An 18,299-nucleotide genomic window follows, 5' to 3' on the forward strand; every position below is an offset into this window, starting at 1 on the left:
TATTTGGCTTGTGATTCTAATTTAGTGCAGTATATGAAATGTTTATTGACTTTACATACCAGATGAAAATATAATTTTCAAAATCGGTTAAGGAGTTATTGAAAATAATGGATCATGAGATAAAAGATATGGTCTATAAGGTATTTTATACTATAAATTGTTTTATATGAATAATTATTATAGGGGTAAATAAGACACAAATTTCGTTTGACCTTTTATTAAAACACCTACATCATTAAGTACATAAAAATACATTGTGTACACCTGACAACACTCGCTTATATTATATACAATCTAGAACACAAGTTTATAAATAATATCTGGAATTAGGCACCACATTATAGCACCTAGACACATCTAAGATAGTCTAAAATTTGGAAGAATACAATACAAATTTTATAAAACGTTACCCAATATCTTTTAACATTTTTGTGCGTAAACTTTTGTACAAAATATATAAATATACATTTGTAATATATTTTTAAAAACTTCAAAATGCAAAGCCATGTTCCATGGTGGGATTAAAAATAGTAATTTTTATTTAAGGCATTTTTTATATTTTTTAAATCGAGACTTTGTCTCTATAAAACCTGAATCCTATTTGTCTAAAAACCAATGTTAACCACAGTCCACAACGCATCATATAAAATATATATTTGCATTTTACATAAAATATATTCTTAATATAAAATATCGAAGAACTCGCTTCAATCACTGGATATTAATCATTTTAATCGTTTAAATTGCATAAATAATTTATACCTATTAATTATCTACATTCTACTCTATTATTTTTATACACGCAAAATTTTGAATATTTTTATGCGATATATCTCGTCAATTTTTCTGAAAATCTCACAAAATTATCTAAATCTATCTACATATTGAAAATTCGGTTCTATTTGGCAATACGAATAATACTTAATCTAATTTATTTACAATTAACAACAATCTTAATTTTACTAATTAAATATTTAATTTCTACTGCTTTCAACTGCATGACTAAGTTAAAGTGCTCTAATGTAATCAAAGAAAAATCTCATGAATAAATATATATTAAAATACATTTATATTTAATATACATTTGCAATGAATTAAGATTTGTGTTTCAATACTATGGCCGTACAATTATAAAAATATAAAACTATACTACGGGATTGTCACTGACACTGAACCTATCTAATGAAGGCAATTCAATTATTTGAGAAAGTCTAAAAAGTTTAACAATTTAATGTATTTTCGTTGTTAGTTAAAGGTATACTATAAATATTAAATCGCATACCTTTAAAACTTCGCTCTTTGCTTTTTCATTATAACAACCAACTTACAGCTAATATTTTTTACAGATATAACGCTTACACGCTCATCTAATATAATAAAATAATTTACAATAACAAATGAATCAACTTTCAACAAAATTCAACATTCTCTTTCTTTTTCTCAACTAAAGCAATTCCAAAACTTCCTCCTTCATCAGATAGCAAACTAAACGAACACTGTGATGCATTTGGAAGGAACTCGATAAGGCACATGAGGCAACAGAAAACTTAAAACTAACTATAATACTGGTTGAAGGCTCCTTTGTAACTATTTACAAGTATCAGTCTATTTCAAATACTATTACGTTTAATACTATCGATTAATACACAAGGATTCCACGTATTTTGGGTCCATTTCATCAATTTCTCGACCTTTGGTTTCAGGCACGAAAAGGACTACGAAAAGAAGGCATAACACTGATATTCCTGCGTATAACCAGAAAAGTCCATACAGTCCGATGTGGTCTTGAAAATCTGCAGCTGTTTTAACATTCACAAAACCGCATAGATGGCTGAAACTTGTGGCCAGAGCGCTCCCAGTGCTTCTGTATTCTAAAGGAAATAGTTCGCCAATCAATAATGAAGATATAGGACTGATTCCCAAAGAAAAAGCAATTGTAAACGTCAGAACGCATAGCAAAGGTATCCAGTCGTATGAACCTGGCTCTACATGCGTCAGATCTGTTGAATTTCTGAAGACATCTTCGTAATACGCGTAAGATCCGAAACCGGCCAAAGCTATGGACATCATAACACCGCTGATCATTAATAACGGCAATCTACCAACGTTGTCAATCAGCATACCAGATAGACAAGAAGCTAAGAGCTGAACTACACTAGTGGCAATAGCTCCTCCGTGTGGATTCATCATTCTGAAGGTCTTTTTGAACATTGGAACTGCGTAGAAGTTGAAAACATGCGCGCCTGTGAACCTTTGGAAGAACATCAAGCCACATGTGATCAGAACGGGTCTAGTTAAACGTTTGGACAAAAGCGCTTTGAGTTTGCCTGCTTTTCCATCATTGAACTGCTTGCTTGCTAAGATGTTGGTTCTGATTGTTGCCAATTCCTGACGTATATCTGCATCTGGGCCTCGTAGCCATTGTAAGGATTCAGCGGCCTTTTCTTCTTTGCCTCTCAAGAGAAGGGACGATGGTGTTTCAGGGACGAATAGAAGGGCCACGAAGAGAAGTACGGGTGCTGCAGCTACTACTAACGCGAGCTGGTGCCAATTCAAATAAGCTCCAAGAGAGAAAGATATGAGGATGCCGATTTGGCTTAAGATTTTTAATACTGAGCTTAGACAGCCTCGGATTTCGGGTACGGCTATTTCTGTTATGTATACCTGGGGACAAAAGAAAATACAATTAGTTGTTATTGATAAAAATAAGACTTGTAAATAAATTATGGTTGTTATTTAAAACTGTTTTCAGAAGTACGCAGATTTAATTTCGCATAACATATGATTTTTGCGCATAAAGCGATTGTCAATTGTTAAGTATATGAAAAACATGTTTGTTCTTTTGTTTCTGTATGATTGTTTAAAACATATTTATGTAGATATAATAAGTGTAGCTAATGAAGATGATGCGTGATAAATAATAAACCGTGACGAATGCTAACAAATTGTTTATGACCGAAAATTGAAGTATCTGTTTGTATGTCAAAATAACAGCTTTAAATTTACGAAATGCATGCGTATGCACGGTAAAATAAATTATTGACATTTTGACTGTAGGTACATATTTCTTCCGGTTTTTTAAATTTTAATGAATAATGAATTTTTTTACCGAATATTAGGTTGAGGTGGTTGCCAGTTGATGTATTTAAAATTTAACTTCACTAAAATTTTAGCTAAAAATATATTTATATGAAATATCTAACAAAATAACATTATGCAGAAGGTACAATACGATATCAGAAATAGATTCTAATAACGCATTTCAATTTAATCTAGAAGTCTACACAAAATAGAGTAAAATCTAATGTGTATTCACTGGTCTGTTTTCAAAGCAAGGTTGTTACCAATATCCTCTATATAAATATGAGATAAGAAAACAATAAAACATAACGTAATCACGCTTCCTGGAACATCCTATTGGATGTTTTACTTGGATCAGTGGTAGGGTTGTCACTTGTTTATTTATTTAAATCTATACTAATATTATAAAGTTGAAGAGTTTGTTTGTTTGAACGCGCTAATCTCAGGAACTAGTAGTAGAAAAATTCTTTCGGTGTTAGATAGCCCATTTATCGAGGAAGGCTATAGGCTATATAATATCATCACGCTAATACCAACAGGAGGGCAGCCACGCGGGTGAAACCGCGCGGCGCAGCTAGAGTGATTAATAAAATTGTACATAGAAAAGACTTTCAAATTATCAAGAAAGATTTATTTCACTTTTTAGTAATCATAGAGAAAACTTTAAAACGATTATAAACATATATAGAGACATAGAGCAGCGATCACATTCAGTATATAAGTAACATCCCATAACAACCCATCTGCTGCATCTTCTATACTGTATTCTGTTTAGCCCTAAGACACCTTCTTACTTAAAGGATAACTTCGATTATTTAAGTTCTAGCCATACTCTCTCTCTTCGTTCTTCCAACTTGTTATTGCTCAGCACCCCTTTCCATCATTCTAAATTTTTTAACAATTCTTTCACAGTCCGGGCTATTCAACTATGGAATACTTTACCAGAAAGTATTAGACGTGCTCAAACGCTCAGCTCTTTTAAAGTATTGCTAAAAGATCACTACCTTTCCTTGCTATAGTTTTTTTTATTATCATCCTTTTTTTTTCCTTACTTTATGTTTTGCTTGCTGACGTCATCAAATACTGTTTTTTATAAATTTATTGTCTTTGTGCTATAGTATATGTATGTTTATGTATTCTATTTATATTATAATATTATGTATGTATATGTTTATTATATATCATATGTATGTATATGTGTATTTTATTTATTTGTATTATAATTTATGCATTTATGTATATAGTAGGTATATTTGATACTTAAATGATTTTATTTATTTATTAGGTATAATTATTATCATTTTTTTTCTCTTCTTTTTGCACTATCCCATTAACATCATACATTTCCTTTCCTATCAGGTTGCCTGGTAGAGATTGCTGCTTAGCAATAAGGCCGCCTCTTGTACAAACTATGCCTTCCTTTTGTATTTTAATGTTATTTTTGTCCTAATCTTGTTTGTGCAATAAAGTGTTATAAATAAATAAATAAATAAACATGCTAAGTAAAGTTTTACTGGTGGGACCAGAAAAGCCAAAAAGAAATAAAACGTTTCATTTTAAATCAACCACAACTTCATCGGTACAGAGTCAATTGAATCATCTTTGCTTACTACATGGGTATTTCATTCATCAACTAATCTAAATATATATAAATCTCGTGTCACAATGTTTGTCCTCAATGGACTCCTAAACCACTTAACCGATTATAATAAAATTCGCACACCATGTGCGGTTCGATCCAACTTGAGAGATAGGATAGTTTAAACATGTAGGTACCACGGGCGAAGCCGGGGCGGATCGCTAGTAATTACTATAAAAACTAGTAGTATCACATACATCGATGAAAATTATATAACTTAAATCCTAACTAGGGAAATGTGTATGTATGTATTTCGTGAACTTTTTTCACATTAGTAGAGTGTATATTATTCTACAATGATAGTCTAAATGTTATATTTAAATTGGCAAGTTTATTTATACAGAAGGGTTGACAACCCTAATCATTGGTGAAGGAAATTGGATTCATATCGAAATATAATATTGATAACAGCGAAATGAAATTCTTGGAAATATAATTTGCTATATTTTACTGTATGCTTGAATAGATATCCAACCTGATTTTAATTTTCTTAGATTAGAAGTTAGATTTAGCTTTAAGCCAATTTCTTAAAAAGATATAACATAGAACTAATCGTTAAAATGATTTCAACCGAACACAAACCACATTAAAATCGTCTCAGTAATTACGACGACATACTCAAACAAACAGACAATTCTCCAGATTCTTTATAAGTAATTTCCACAACAGTAAAAGACACCGCTATCATTCTCACATTACAACTGTTAAAATAATTACAATCAGTTATGTCAATTTCCAAATAAGGATGGATCTATGATCTATCGTGGGGAAATGATCTAGAATGGGATTTTTATGGATATTATGGGATATACATATCTAATAATCAATTGAATAGGACATTTATTACGCATTTGGTTATGTTCCCACTGAGTTCACTTAGAATCTATGTATATTAATTTTATACAGATGATTTTTTACTTGTCTGTGAAGAATCTATCCTAGATTTAGATGTTTGTTTGTTCGACTCAAGAACGACTGGACCGGTTCTAAACTTTTGTTATTAGGAAGTTACATCCTAAACGAGTATCGATTTAGAAATTGTTTCGTTTGCGGGAAGCTACTTCATTTCTTAAAGACATTTTTTACAAAAGGAAATCTTCAATCCACAAAAAAATGACTATGAAGTCTAGTAAAATAAATTGGGCCCTTGCAAAAATAATATAGTCTACAAAATATACGAAATATATATCACTACTAGCGGTCCGCCCCGGCTTCGCCCGTGGTACATATGAAAAATAGATGTTGGCCGATTCTCAGACTTACCCGATATGCACAGAAAATTTCATGAGAATCGGTCCACCCGTTTCGGAGGAGTATGCAGACTAACATTGTGACACGAGAATTTTATATATAAGATTTACTCTCTGCTATTATAAAAATATTTCTTTAAAAATATGCTACGATAAATTCACAAAAGTCATATAAACATACGCAAAAACAACGCTATACAATAGTCCACACCTGTGACCCACATTTATCCTGACCTCAGTTATATAACAGTCTTTATTTGTATGTTATTTATTACAATAGTTTGTTTTAATTCATGACTGGTGACACGTTTAATCTAAAGGTTGTGGATTCGATAGTTAGGATTATTAACTAGATTTCCGTTTTCAAAGAAAAACCCGCATAGTTAGCCTGTGTCCTATTCTGGGTCTTCAGCTACCTACAAACCAAATTTCATTGTAATCGGATCATTAGTGTTTGCGTGAAAGACTAACAAACATCCATCCATACATCTTCAGAAATTTTCGCATTAAAATAATATTAGTAGGATGAAAGTTTTCAGTTATTTAGGTCTGGTTTGATACAGGATAAATGATAAATCCATAAAGCCTATGCCACTCAGGTATGATGAAGCTTTGTAAATGTGAAAAACAAAATGTGAAATTTTAAATTCGGTATTTTGATGATTCAAAAGCACTTCTCAATTAAGTCTAGTTAAATTAATAGGTACATGTTTGAGTTTGAGTTAAAATTAATCAAATTACCTGAGCAACGAAGTCCTCTCATAACCTAAGCAATACCAGATAATAAAATAGTATATGTACGCAATACTGCTTGAAACAAACATTTTAAAATCCATCTACATAAGTCTTGTAGTATACAAGTTAATGATACGGCATGCTTTGTCCACCGATTAAACTAATAATTTATAGCATCTAGGTCCAGTAATTAATTCTAGACAATTAATTAATAAGTACGTAGGAATATCGAGATAACAGCATCATAAAACTAATTTTACTCAAGATTGATGAACGCGAACTCATATAATTACAATGTTGGTGTTTCTCTGATATTTAATTTACTTTGTTACTAATAAGAATTGTTATTACGATGATGTTTGATTTATTATGTTTTTCTGCAATTCCGTAAACAAAGGGAGAGTGGGATAATAACAGAAAGGTTTTATTCGACTGGCCGGTTGGCTTCGTTGGTAGTGGCCCTGCCTTCCAAGCCAGAGGTCATGTGTTCGATTCCCACCCGGGGCAAATATTTGTTTGATGAACATAGATGTTTGCTCTGAGTCTGGGTGTTAATTATCCACTTATATAAGTATTTATTTAAAAAATATATATGTATGTTTATCAGCCATCTGGTTTCCATAACACAAGCGAAAGCTTAGTATGGGATCAGATTGTGCCGTGTGTGAAAATTGTCCTGAAATATTTATTTATTTATTTTTTAGGTTTATGCTCAATTGTAATACGAGAAGTTAAAAAATTAACAGAACTCAGTTGCAGTTAAAAGTCATTAGGGAGAGATAAGTATTGATATAAGTGTAGTATGTTTATGAATCACTTTTTAACAGTTTTGTATTTCGAGACAGATGTATGCTATGGTTTGTAGAATTACTGGCACGATCTCAGCCAATAATCTTATAAGAAATCGAAATTTTAGTCGAATTTTTAAACGCTATTTATTAAATGTTACAATTTAACTCGACAGTTAGAAACAATCTTTGTAACTATAATAAATAAATAACTTCGAGTTTCAACTACGATTGAAAAATGTGTTAAAATATCTTCAAATTACCCTATGTCATTTTTTAAATTTATGAAAAATCCCTCTAAAAATTTATGACCATAATTATTATTTTATTTACCTGCGTAATCATAGTAATACAGCACACAATCATGCCACCACAGAACGATGTGACAGACACCATGTCCACACTAGTTGACAGCGCAGTGGCGAGCCACGCCACGGTATGTGGTAGAGCTATCGCGAGGAGCACCCGACGTCTGCCAAGCCTCATCGCCATGCCGCCGAAGATGCAGCCTATTAGCGCTCCTGCAAAGAGAATTTAGTTTTAGAGAGATATTTACTACTAATAAATAAAGCCTAATAAAGCAGCATATTATTAGACCTCCCGCGAAAGAAGGTCGATGTGGACGAAATTCTTTTGAAATTAGATTTATCTATAATGCCTAATAATGCAGCATATTAGCGCTCCTGCGAAAGAGTAATAAAATAGATAAAGATTTAATTCTAAGAGATTAAGCATAAACTATTTTTTTCTACATTATAGTTACACATGGTAAAAACTTTCTTTCGTGTAGATACCTATAATAATAGCTGTGGCTGTGGTATTACTTCTAATTGTTTATGGTCTTCCCGATTAGTTGAATCAAAGAGTTAAATAAAATAAAAGATAATTATTTCCTTTGAATGAAAACGACGTCATAAAATGGCGCTGAAACGATCCTATTTTTATCTGTTTCTCGAATGGTTTCATAGTTATTGTACTAATATAAACTGATGAAGTGATGACAAAATATTAATCATAATTATCAAATTCTAGACATTTGTTTTATATTTAAAATTTCTGCAACAAGTTAAAGACATAATTCATAAAAAAAAAGAAATGAACGCGAGCGTACTATAGGCAGAAGGCTAGTAATATTATATTCCCTTAAAATACATGCGTTAAAAATTCAAAAGTACATAATACACCTACTTACTACAAATATCCATTGTGTTCTTTAAGAAACACTTAAAATATTCCTTCATGCAAACTTATAGCACTTGTGACTAAGTGCTGAGTTATAACAATTGCTTCAAGACTGCTTTTGTTTAAATTGTTGAGGACTAATATCTTAAAATTTTATTAACTAGCTAATTGCCCTGGTTTCACTCGGGTTGAAACGTTACAGTAAGTTATAATACTGTCAAAAGTTAGCAAATCCAGATAAAACTATAAACTAAATCTCATAAAAAAAAAGACGGGTTGCACTGGGGGAGTGCCGGCAGACGTGAAAACTTGGTTATTAACGTTCAGCATGTTTGATATTTTGGAATGGTATCCGTCTTACGCATGGAATATAAGGGCTAAAAAAAAAAATCCGTCTTACGCTTTTTCGATCAGGTCACGTGTCCTGACGCGAGTTTAAGATTTTATCACACCCCGGACACTCCATACAAAATTATTGTTTTGACAGTCACACTGTAGAGACTGCAAATGTGTGTGTTAACGCTTTATGGTTGGCACATTTTTGACTAGCGTAAAAAAAAAATTCGCGTTTTTCTGATGAAATACATCCGTAAACAGCACAATATCTAACCATTTTCTACGAAAAACGATAATCACAAATCCAAAATAATAAAATTACTTTAAGTCAATTTGATTAATGTTGTCAATCTTCGTTGCGTATCGTCCCTGTAGAAAAATATGGACCATTTTATGTCTGATCGTGCGGGGTGAGGTAAGTGTTTAATTTTGGCGGGAGGCGGAGAGTGTCCGTTCTGTAGCGTTTAGCTACTAAGTATTATGTATTCTGTGATTTTATACCCAACGCCGCTAAAGAAGATTTCACTTCAAAAATTGGCTACTTTTCAAAAATCAATCGCTATAGAAAACTGAAGTTAAACTACGGGATGGAGATAGTATATGTATTAATATGCAAATATTGTAAGTATAGAATATTTATCTGGACTAAAGAGTTTGTTTGTTTGAATGCGCTTATCTCAAGAGCTACTGGACCGATTTCGAAAATATCTTTCGCCGTTGGATACGTCATCCCTGAATACAATAGGCTATATTTGTACCACGGGTGAAGCCAGAGCGGATCCCTAGTAAGAGGTAAATAATTAGTCCGTAGCTGAGCTAGCAAAAATATTTTCTCAAGTTTCTTGCCGGTTCTTCTCCATAGATACTGCTTTCCGAATCGGTGGTAAATGTTAAAACTGTTATGACGATTCAAAAGTGCTTCTAGAAGAAGTCTAATTGAATAAATAAATGTTTGAGCTACTGTTCCTTATGCTAAGAGTAAATGCTATGAAACAAAATGTACTTTAACCAGTAATTCTATTTATTTACATATTATTCCCGCCAAATTCGGCGATTGGCGCCACAGACATACCGACACGTCGAGAAACAAATAAACATCACTATTTGTGGAGCGATCGCGAAGGAATTGTCTTATTTGGTTAAATATATTGGATTTTAAACCGTTTTATTGTTTGTTTTATATGTTTGAACGTATTTACTTACAAACATAAATCGCTTGGTAAGTGATTTATAGTTTGTTGTGTTTAATTATATATAAGTACAAATGTTTAATATCATTATTATTAGTAGGGATGTAACGATACATGATTTTGCCGATACGATACCGATACCGATATTTGTAGTAATGTATCGGCGATACCGATACCGATACCGATATCGATATCGATGGCTTGGTAGAAAAATAAATAGTGAATTATGCATAAAAAGTTACCAACATTTAACAGAGACAACTGTTAATCGTATTCTTTTAAATAAAAATGCCAAATCAAAAAACAACAAAACCATTTATTTTCGTATTATTATTTTACGAAGTCAGTTAAACTTTAAGTAATACACATACAATCAGTACCTAATAAAAGTTTACTATAATGGTAGAGTTTTTTCAGAAAACAAAGTGCGCACGCGCGGGCGGCCTCCCGCATCGTTCATTGGGCGCGGATTTTTGAATTATTTGATATAAAAAAAAATTGGTTGTTTGTAAAGTAGGTTTACGATCGAGATGTTTACGTGATAACATAATGCAGTGGCAGCGCTCGAGATAAAACGGGAGATCGGTCCGTCTCTCTCTCGTTATACCTGCGATCGCGCTCGTGAGGTTTTGGTGTGACACAAGTTTATGAACATGTCAACCGACTAAAACGATTTTAACCCATTGACCACCGTAAGGCCCGATCGGGGCGCGACACAATAGATTTTCTATTGTGTCTGTGATTCCGAGGACTGATGGATTAAAAACGTTATCACGTTAAAAATTAAAAAATTCAAAATTATTTATTTCTTTCCTTTACATAAACAAATTTGTGATTGGAACACTCCTAGTAAGCAAATAAAATGCTTGTGTCAGGAGGTTCCGCTCTTCCTTAACACTATTACAGAAACAGAAATAAAACAATATGAATGAATACAATGCAAAAACATAAAAGAAAAGAAAGAATTTAATAAAAAAATATCGGTATCGGTTGATTTATTAACGGCGATACCGATATATCGGCTTGCCGATATATCGGCCGATATATCGGTATCGGTATCGTTACATCCCTAATTATTAGGTACTTAATAAGAAAATAATAATTATTATTTCTTGTGAAAAAATGTTAGAAATCAATACTTCCGAACACATTTTAAACTTTTGCTCATTTTAATATTATATTATCTGTGGCATCGATAATAAATAATATCATGCATGTGCTAACTTTTTAATTTGAATTAGATATTGTACGTCTCTACATTGTATAAAACAAGTTGCTTTCTCTGTCCTGTGTCTTTCTGTGTGTCTGGATATTGATGCGGTTTTTTTAATAGATAGAGTGGTTCTCGAGGAAGGTTTTAGTATATTATACATAATTTATTAGGTTCCTTATAAACATAGCGGGCGAAGCTGCGGGCGGGAAACTAGTTTATTATAGAATTTAATGCGATAAGTCGAGTATTATGACTATTCAAATCAATATCTAATATTTTATTATCCATACAGTAACATGAGATTCCACGTTTCCTGGAAAAATCTATAAGATCCATTTATTTCTTCCCTTATCGAGTTTTTCTAAGAACTGTCCTATTAAACTCCTTTCAAAGCCCGAGATTTATATTTCATAAGATATCTCCATATCACATTGATATATTAGCAAATGAATATAATTTTATAGAGTTACTAGCTGCGCCCCGCGGTTTCACCCCAGCCTTCCTGGATAATGGACTATCTAACACCGAAATAATATTTCAAATCGTACCAATAGTTCCTGAGATTAGTGCGTTCAAACAAACTCTTCAGCTTTATAATATTAATGTAGATATCCTTATGTTTTTACCGACTCAAATAATTATTATAGATTAGCTTAGCATACATCGCAATTCGTATTTATATTTACCATGTTGAAATTGGAAAAGATCCTTAATGAAATGTTTAATGGTACAAATAATATCGTCGAATTGAGGATCTCAGCCTTTTTTAATCGGTTAAAAACTTAACATAATGACAATTTCTTCAGAATAGTAGATTTATCATAAGAATTTTCCAATTTTAACTACAGACGCAGTCGAGCGACGTTATAAATTTAACATCATGTGTATTTCTGTGTGTCTGGACTGATTTAGTATTTTTTTACTGAAAAAACTTGCTGTGTTAGTTCGTGACAAGTAAAGTAGTATATCGACTAATATTGAAGCTAACGATTCTAAATGTAAAGTTAGTATTATATTATATTATCTGTCGTAAAATTTCAGTCGTATTTTTATACTAAGTACTTATTTACAGGGAACAATTTTTGTATTCCCGTCCAAATGCTAAAAATACATTATTGTTATGGCCTTTTATTTTTCTTTGTTTTATTTACTAATAAATATTTATTTGTTTATGAATTAACAAGATCTTTCGTTAAAATACAAATAATATCTGTAGTATCGTAAACCCATCACTATAAGAATAATAAAAGCCATACATTTGTACGTAGCCCTAAGCCCACACAACACGTAGTAAGACAACGTATTCAGTATATTTTCTTTGTAACAGCAGTATTCTACAGGAATTCCATTTGAGGCGAATGCATTTTATTTCCAGATACATCCAAAATAACTTAAACAAAACATCGAGTGATTTATTCGAGTTTTCAATCGATTTTGGTATGCCGATTGATAGATGCGATGTTTCGAATAATCGAATGAAGTTTCGTATTATTATAGCGTTATATAGTTAATTTATGAGTAAATTATTAAATGCAAGAGAATATTCTGTACCTATTGTATAGTTTGGATTTATACTTAAGAAGAAAAAAATAAATTTAATTCGCTGCCTATTATTTATGTTCAGCTGCCCCTTGACCTTATACACATATTAATACAGATATTAATTTTGTTTTTTTTTTTAAACATACACACCTGTGTATGCGAGTGTGTGAGTTTAAGGTGTATTAAAGAGTATGTTACTCAAGAAAAATTCAACATAAAACAGTGTAGGTTTTTTTAGATATACCTACACCACTAAATAAAGCACACACACACATACCAAATAAAAATCAACACAAACCATATTTCGCACCTCAAAAAAGCTATAGATTTTATCCACTCAACGATAAGCATCGTTTGCAAGAGTCCAAACCTATAATTTTTCACAGTATCCCCGTGTTGGATAATTTTACAAAATTGCTCTAATATGGAGAATTTTAATTTATCCCGGTGTCAGCCAGAGGCTGTAATTTTGTTCGCAATTGGGTTTTAATGTGTAGTGTGTTTTGAAGTATGTTCACACTTTTTGATATAATGGCAAAAGGATTCGAGTATTTATCAAATTATTATAGTTATTATAAGGCTATTATATTTTTAGGATTGGGTTATAATATTATATACGTATATGTATTTGGATAATGAAAAAAGGGTTTCAAGTAGGTATTTATGAAGTTATATTTTTCTTGTTAGTTGTTAATGTAATATAATATTAAGGTTGTTTTAATTATTAGCGTATATTATATGTATATTGAACTATGTATAAGTAAACAATTATAAATTTAATCCAACTAAAACATAAATACTTCTTTCATCTTCGTTGTTGCTCTATAAAAACTAAGTTTTATTTTTATACAAATTCCAGTAATTTAACATTCAAAGAACAAATACTGAATTGCAACCAATTTACCTAGAAAATATAAAAGCTAGATTGATATACGAAAAACTCTTTGTGAATGACAAGGTTTTTTCCCGATAAAAAGACAAACGGATTAATAAACTGTTCTATTTATTGACAAGCGACGTGTACATCGCATTTTAATTTTGCTATTTTAGAGAAATATAATATTATTTGTTTCCAAGTATAATGCATATAATTATGTTATTTAAATAGTGTATTGGTGAGTTTTTTCGTAAATACAATAAATTGTTTTTAACAATAAATTCTTATATATAGAAAACGTGGTTTTATTTTCGTTTATTTATCATTTTATTTCCTTAATTTATCTGTCGTTTTTACTACTTACTAAAGCAGAATATTAAAACAAATCCTGTGTATTTTCTAAGAGAATTCAATTTTTTCCGCGATAGCTTATAAGAAAAATTCTCTAATATTAAACCTGAATTAGTAATAAGAAAATACATTTAAATAAATAAATTAAATACAATTTTTAACACGTAGAATATGCACAAGAAACACATTTAACATGTGTTCCTCGCAAGTTAAATATAATAGCATTCAAATGCAAAATTATCATAAAACTGCCGATTTATTATATGCGCCATGGAATATATTTAAAGCAAGGATGTCTGGGGCTGATGTGTTTATTTTATCGAGAAAATAAAGATGCATAATACTTTAAATACGATTTTTACTGGGATGATATTTTCTTCAGAAACATTACTAAATAAGGGGGACCATGGGACTTTTTTAAGTCTCTAAACTCGAGTTTTAAATCAGTATACAGAATCAGATTGAGTTTCCCAATATACTGTACTCGTTTGCTAATTGCAAGCATATCTATACTACAAATATTATGAAGCTGAAGAGCTTGTTTGTTTGTTTGAACGCGCTAATCTCAGGAACTGGTCCGATTTGAAAAATTCTTTCGGTGTTAGATAGCCCATTTATCGAGAAAGGCTATAGGCTATATATCATCACGCTGAGACCAACAGGAGAGGAGCAATGCGGGTGAAATCGCGGAGCACAGCTAGTATACTATAAAATAGTACTTTCTAGCTCTGTAATAAAAAGTCAGATTGAACTAAGTATATCATAACCGATTTTGCTGAAATTTCGTACACAGATAGAAAATGTACTGAATAATTTTATTATATTTATATAGGCAACTAGCGGTCCGCCCCGGCTTCGCCCGTGGTACATGTTTACGTTTTCTCTACATAATAACCATCCTCGTACTTCAAGGAATATAATAAAAAAAGAATTATCGAAATCGGTTCAGCCGTTCTCGAGTTATGCGCTTACCAACACATTTTGCGATTCATTTTTATATATAAGAAGATTTATAATTGACTAATTGTCAATTACTTCGTAAATAGCCGCGGGCTGTGCTATTATGTATAGGTAAACTAATAGAACATCTTAAATATATTATTTAGAGTAAATAAAGCTGACAGACATCCCTATGACACGAATATTACGTAATAAGCCATTTAAAACCTCATTGCTAAAGAAATTAGGTTCATTATGCATTCTGCTTTCCATAATGCATTCAGCCTATTATGATAATTCATGAATATAAATAAGCTTTTACTTGTATTTAGGTTATAGGCCTTTAAAACTAAATAAATACTAATAAAATGTGGTATGTAGTTGAACCAGCTAATTTTCCTGTCTTTGTGTGTGGATAATTTAGACAATAGACATACTATATTAATAGTACTATTTAATAAATAGTACTATTAATATAGTCTAAATAGTATTTATATCGTAAATAAGAAATTACACTATGTTTGGTAGAAAAATATTGAAAATTCTTTCAAAAGTCACAGACAGATAAACTGAATTCAAAATAAATCGATTTATTAATAGCTCTATCTCTTTTATTTGATATGTTATGAAATAAAGTAACAAAGACGTACAATTCATTTTTTTAATTATTATTATTATATACGTTAAACTTTTTTTAACTCTACCCAGGTAGAGTCGGGGCGAGAAGCTAGTAAATATGAATAAAAGCTACTAAATCATAAAAATGCAAAATACCCGCGTTGTTAATTAATGTTGTCACAACTAATTACATATGTTTGTCTGTTTGTTCGCGCAATGTGTTTGACTAGCTTTGATGTTTTTGTTGACTGTACATTAATTGCTTTTAAGGTATTGTGCAAACATGAATAAATCATGTGAGCAAATATAATTAAAATTAAGCTCGTGGTCAAAGTGTTGGTGACTTTATATAAGCCTGTGTTTTGAATTATAATAAAACAAAATAAAAACTTTATTTAAAGGGAATATTGTAGTTCATTACATTTAAATAAGATAGAATCCGGTCGTAAGTAAATTATATTTTAAACTAGCTGTGCTCCGCGGTTTTACCCGCAGTGCTCCGCTCCTGTGAGATGATAATAAGCCTTCCTTGATAAATGGGCAGACAGAATTTTTCAAATCAGAGTAGTTCTCGAGATTAGCGTGTTCAAACAAACAAACTCTTCAGCTTCATAATATTAGTATAGATAATAAGTTACCATTGTATCAAACACCTCGTCTAGATTTAGTATTATTATCTCGCTTTTATAGGAGAAAATAATATCAAATTAATATCTGAAAATATTGGAAATTATCAAGTTAATTTATAAGGAAATTAACTCGTGTAATTATAATAAATCTCACACGTTATGTACGTAATAACATGAACAAAACATTTTACGGCCAGTTGCCAGTATTTAATGGCTTGAACACTATGAAAACACTAGCTTAGATTACTATTGTTACAAGCACTAAACTGGTTTAGTACTGGCTGCAGGAATTACACCTTGGTTACTATATTTATATTATTTGTATTTATTAGCGTTATTTATTTATGTATACTGTATTAAATTAATTGATTTTATAGTTTAGGTACTAGCTTTCCGGCCGCGGCTTCGCCCGCGTTTTCAAAGAAAAACCCGTTCCTGTAGGATTTCCGGGATAAAACCTATCCTATGTCCTTTCTCGGGTATCAAAATATCTCTATACCAAATTTCATGCAAATTGGTTCAGTAGTTAAGGCGTGATTGAGTAACAGACAGACAGACAGAGTTACTTTCGCATTTATAATATTAGTATGGATTATAATGTAAATGCCTTTGTTGTATTTTATCTATGGACCTATGGTGCTATTTTTCATAAACTATGTACTCCTGAACAGATAAGTAACTTTTGACGACGTATCCTTTGGCCCTTTAAACGGATAAGTATAGATATTATATACAAGTAACTACAAATCATTAAATTTACTTTTTATACTTTGATAAATTAAATATTCTGTAAGAATATATCTGTGAAAACAAAACATATAGTGGAAAATTTCAATGGAAGACGCTCGTTTACGTTCACAGTTTTATTATTACAATAATATAATTTATAACAAATACATTCACATGAAACTAATTGAACAAATACCACATTTTCCATAAACAAAGGGCAATTTGAACGAGCTGTATAAATCACAGCGTTAACTTTAACTAACGTTTATGTGTTTAATCTTGTTAGGAATTTACAATGTATAACCATTGCTTATTTGCCTATTGTGCTTCCGAGCTTTGCCTGGGATATACCAATAAAACAGTATCCTACTAATAATATAAATGCGAAAGTTTGGGAGGATGTGTGTGTGTTTGTTACTCTTTCACGAAAATATTACTGAACCGATTACAATGAAATTTAGCACACATATAGAGGGTAACTTGGATTAACACATAGGATAGGTTTTATCCCAGAAATCCCACGGGAACGGGAACTATGCGGCTTTTCTTTGAAAACGCAGGCGAAGCCGCTGGCGGAAAGTTATGTTATGTTTTATATCCGTTACCGTTATATTTCTAAAGTACTAGTGGTCCGCCCCGGCTTCGCCCGTGGTACATATTTCGCAATAAAAGGTAGCCTATGTCCTTTCTCGGGTATCAAAATATCTCCATACCAAATTTCATGCAAATTGGTTCAGTAGTTTAGGCGTGATTGAGTAACAGACAGACAGACAGAGTTACTTTCGCATTTATAATATTAGTAAGGACTAGGACAGTATAAAAATAGGAGAAGTCAATCCTTACCTAATAAGCTCAAACTAGCGATCCAGCTCGCCTGCTGATCCGTCACGGTGAAGGAGCCATGCATCCTGGACTCCTGCATGGAAGCGATGGCTGGCGAGAGGTAGCCCTTGCTCAGACCCGCTGCGAACGGGCCTAGGGACACTGCTAGGGCGGCAAGAACCTGTGTAAAATAGCTAAAATTAACTACACAAAACATGGTTATGTATTTAACAATATAGGTAGGTACTATAAATATTCTTTATTTCTTATTTCATCCAAATCTGTGTTCTTTGGTTTTGCAATAAGATGAGAATTGAATTTTACTTTCATTGCATGAACAAATTAAATGTGTATTCTTTTCAATAGTCTATAATTTGT

At 31.6% G+C, this 18,299-nt stretch overlaps 1 protein-coding gene across 1 annotated transcript in view; it reads right to left on the reverse strand.

Annotated features, from left to right (window-relative positions):
• Positions 1-201: 201 nt before the first annotated feature.
• The window catches only part of LOC149478261 (facilitated trehalose transporter Tret1-like), a 65,728-nt gene continuing 47,630 nt past the window's right edge, over positions 202-18,299 (reverse strand). The window contains exons 3-5 of the mRNA XM_089709513.1: positions 17,943-18,102; positions 7,827-8,014; positions 202-2,664 (exon numbers count right to left, since the gene is read on the reverse strand). Coding sequence (XP_089565639.1) covers positions 1,633-2,664; positions 7,827-8,014; positions 17,943-18,102 — 1,380 coding nt within the window. The 3' untranslated portion in view covers positions 202-1,632. The remainder of the gene's footprint in view (positions 2,665-7,826; positions 8,015-17,942; positions 18,103-18,299) is intronic.

Source organism: Colias philodice, chromosome 22, assembly GCF_061535455.1.
Source record: "Colias philodice isolate Cphi_HAF_F1 chromosome 22, ilColPhil1 Martin Lab GWU primary, whole genome shotgun sequence".
NCBI classification, from domain to species: Eukaryota; Metazoa; Arthropoda; class Insecta; order Lepidoptera; family Pieridae; genus Colias; species Colias philodice.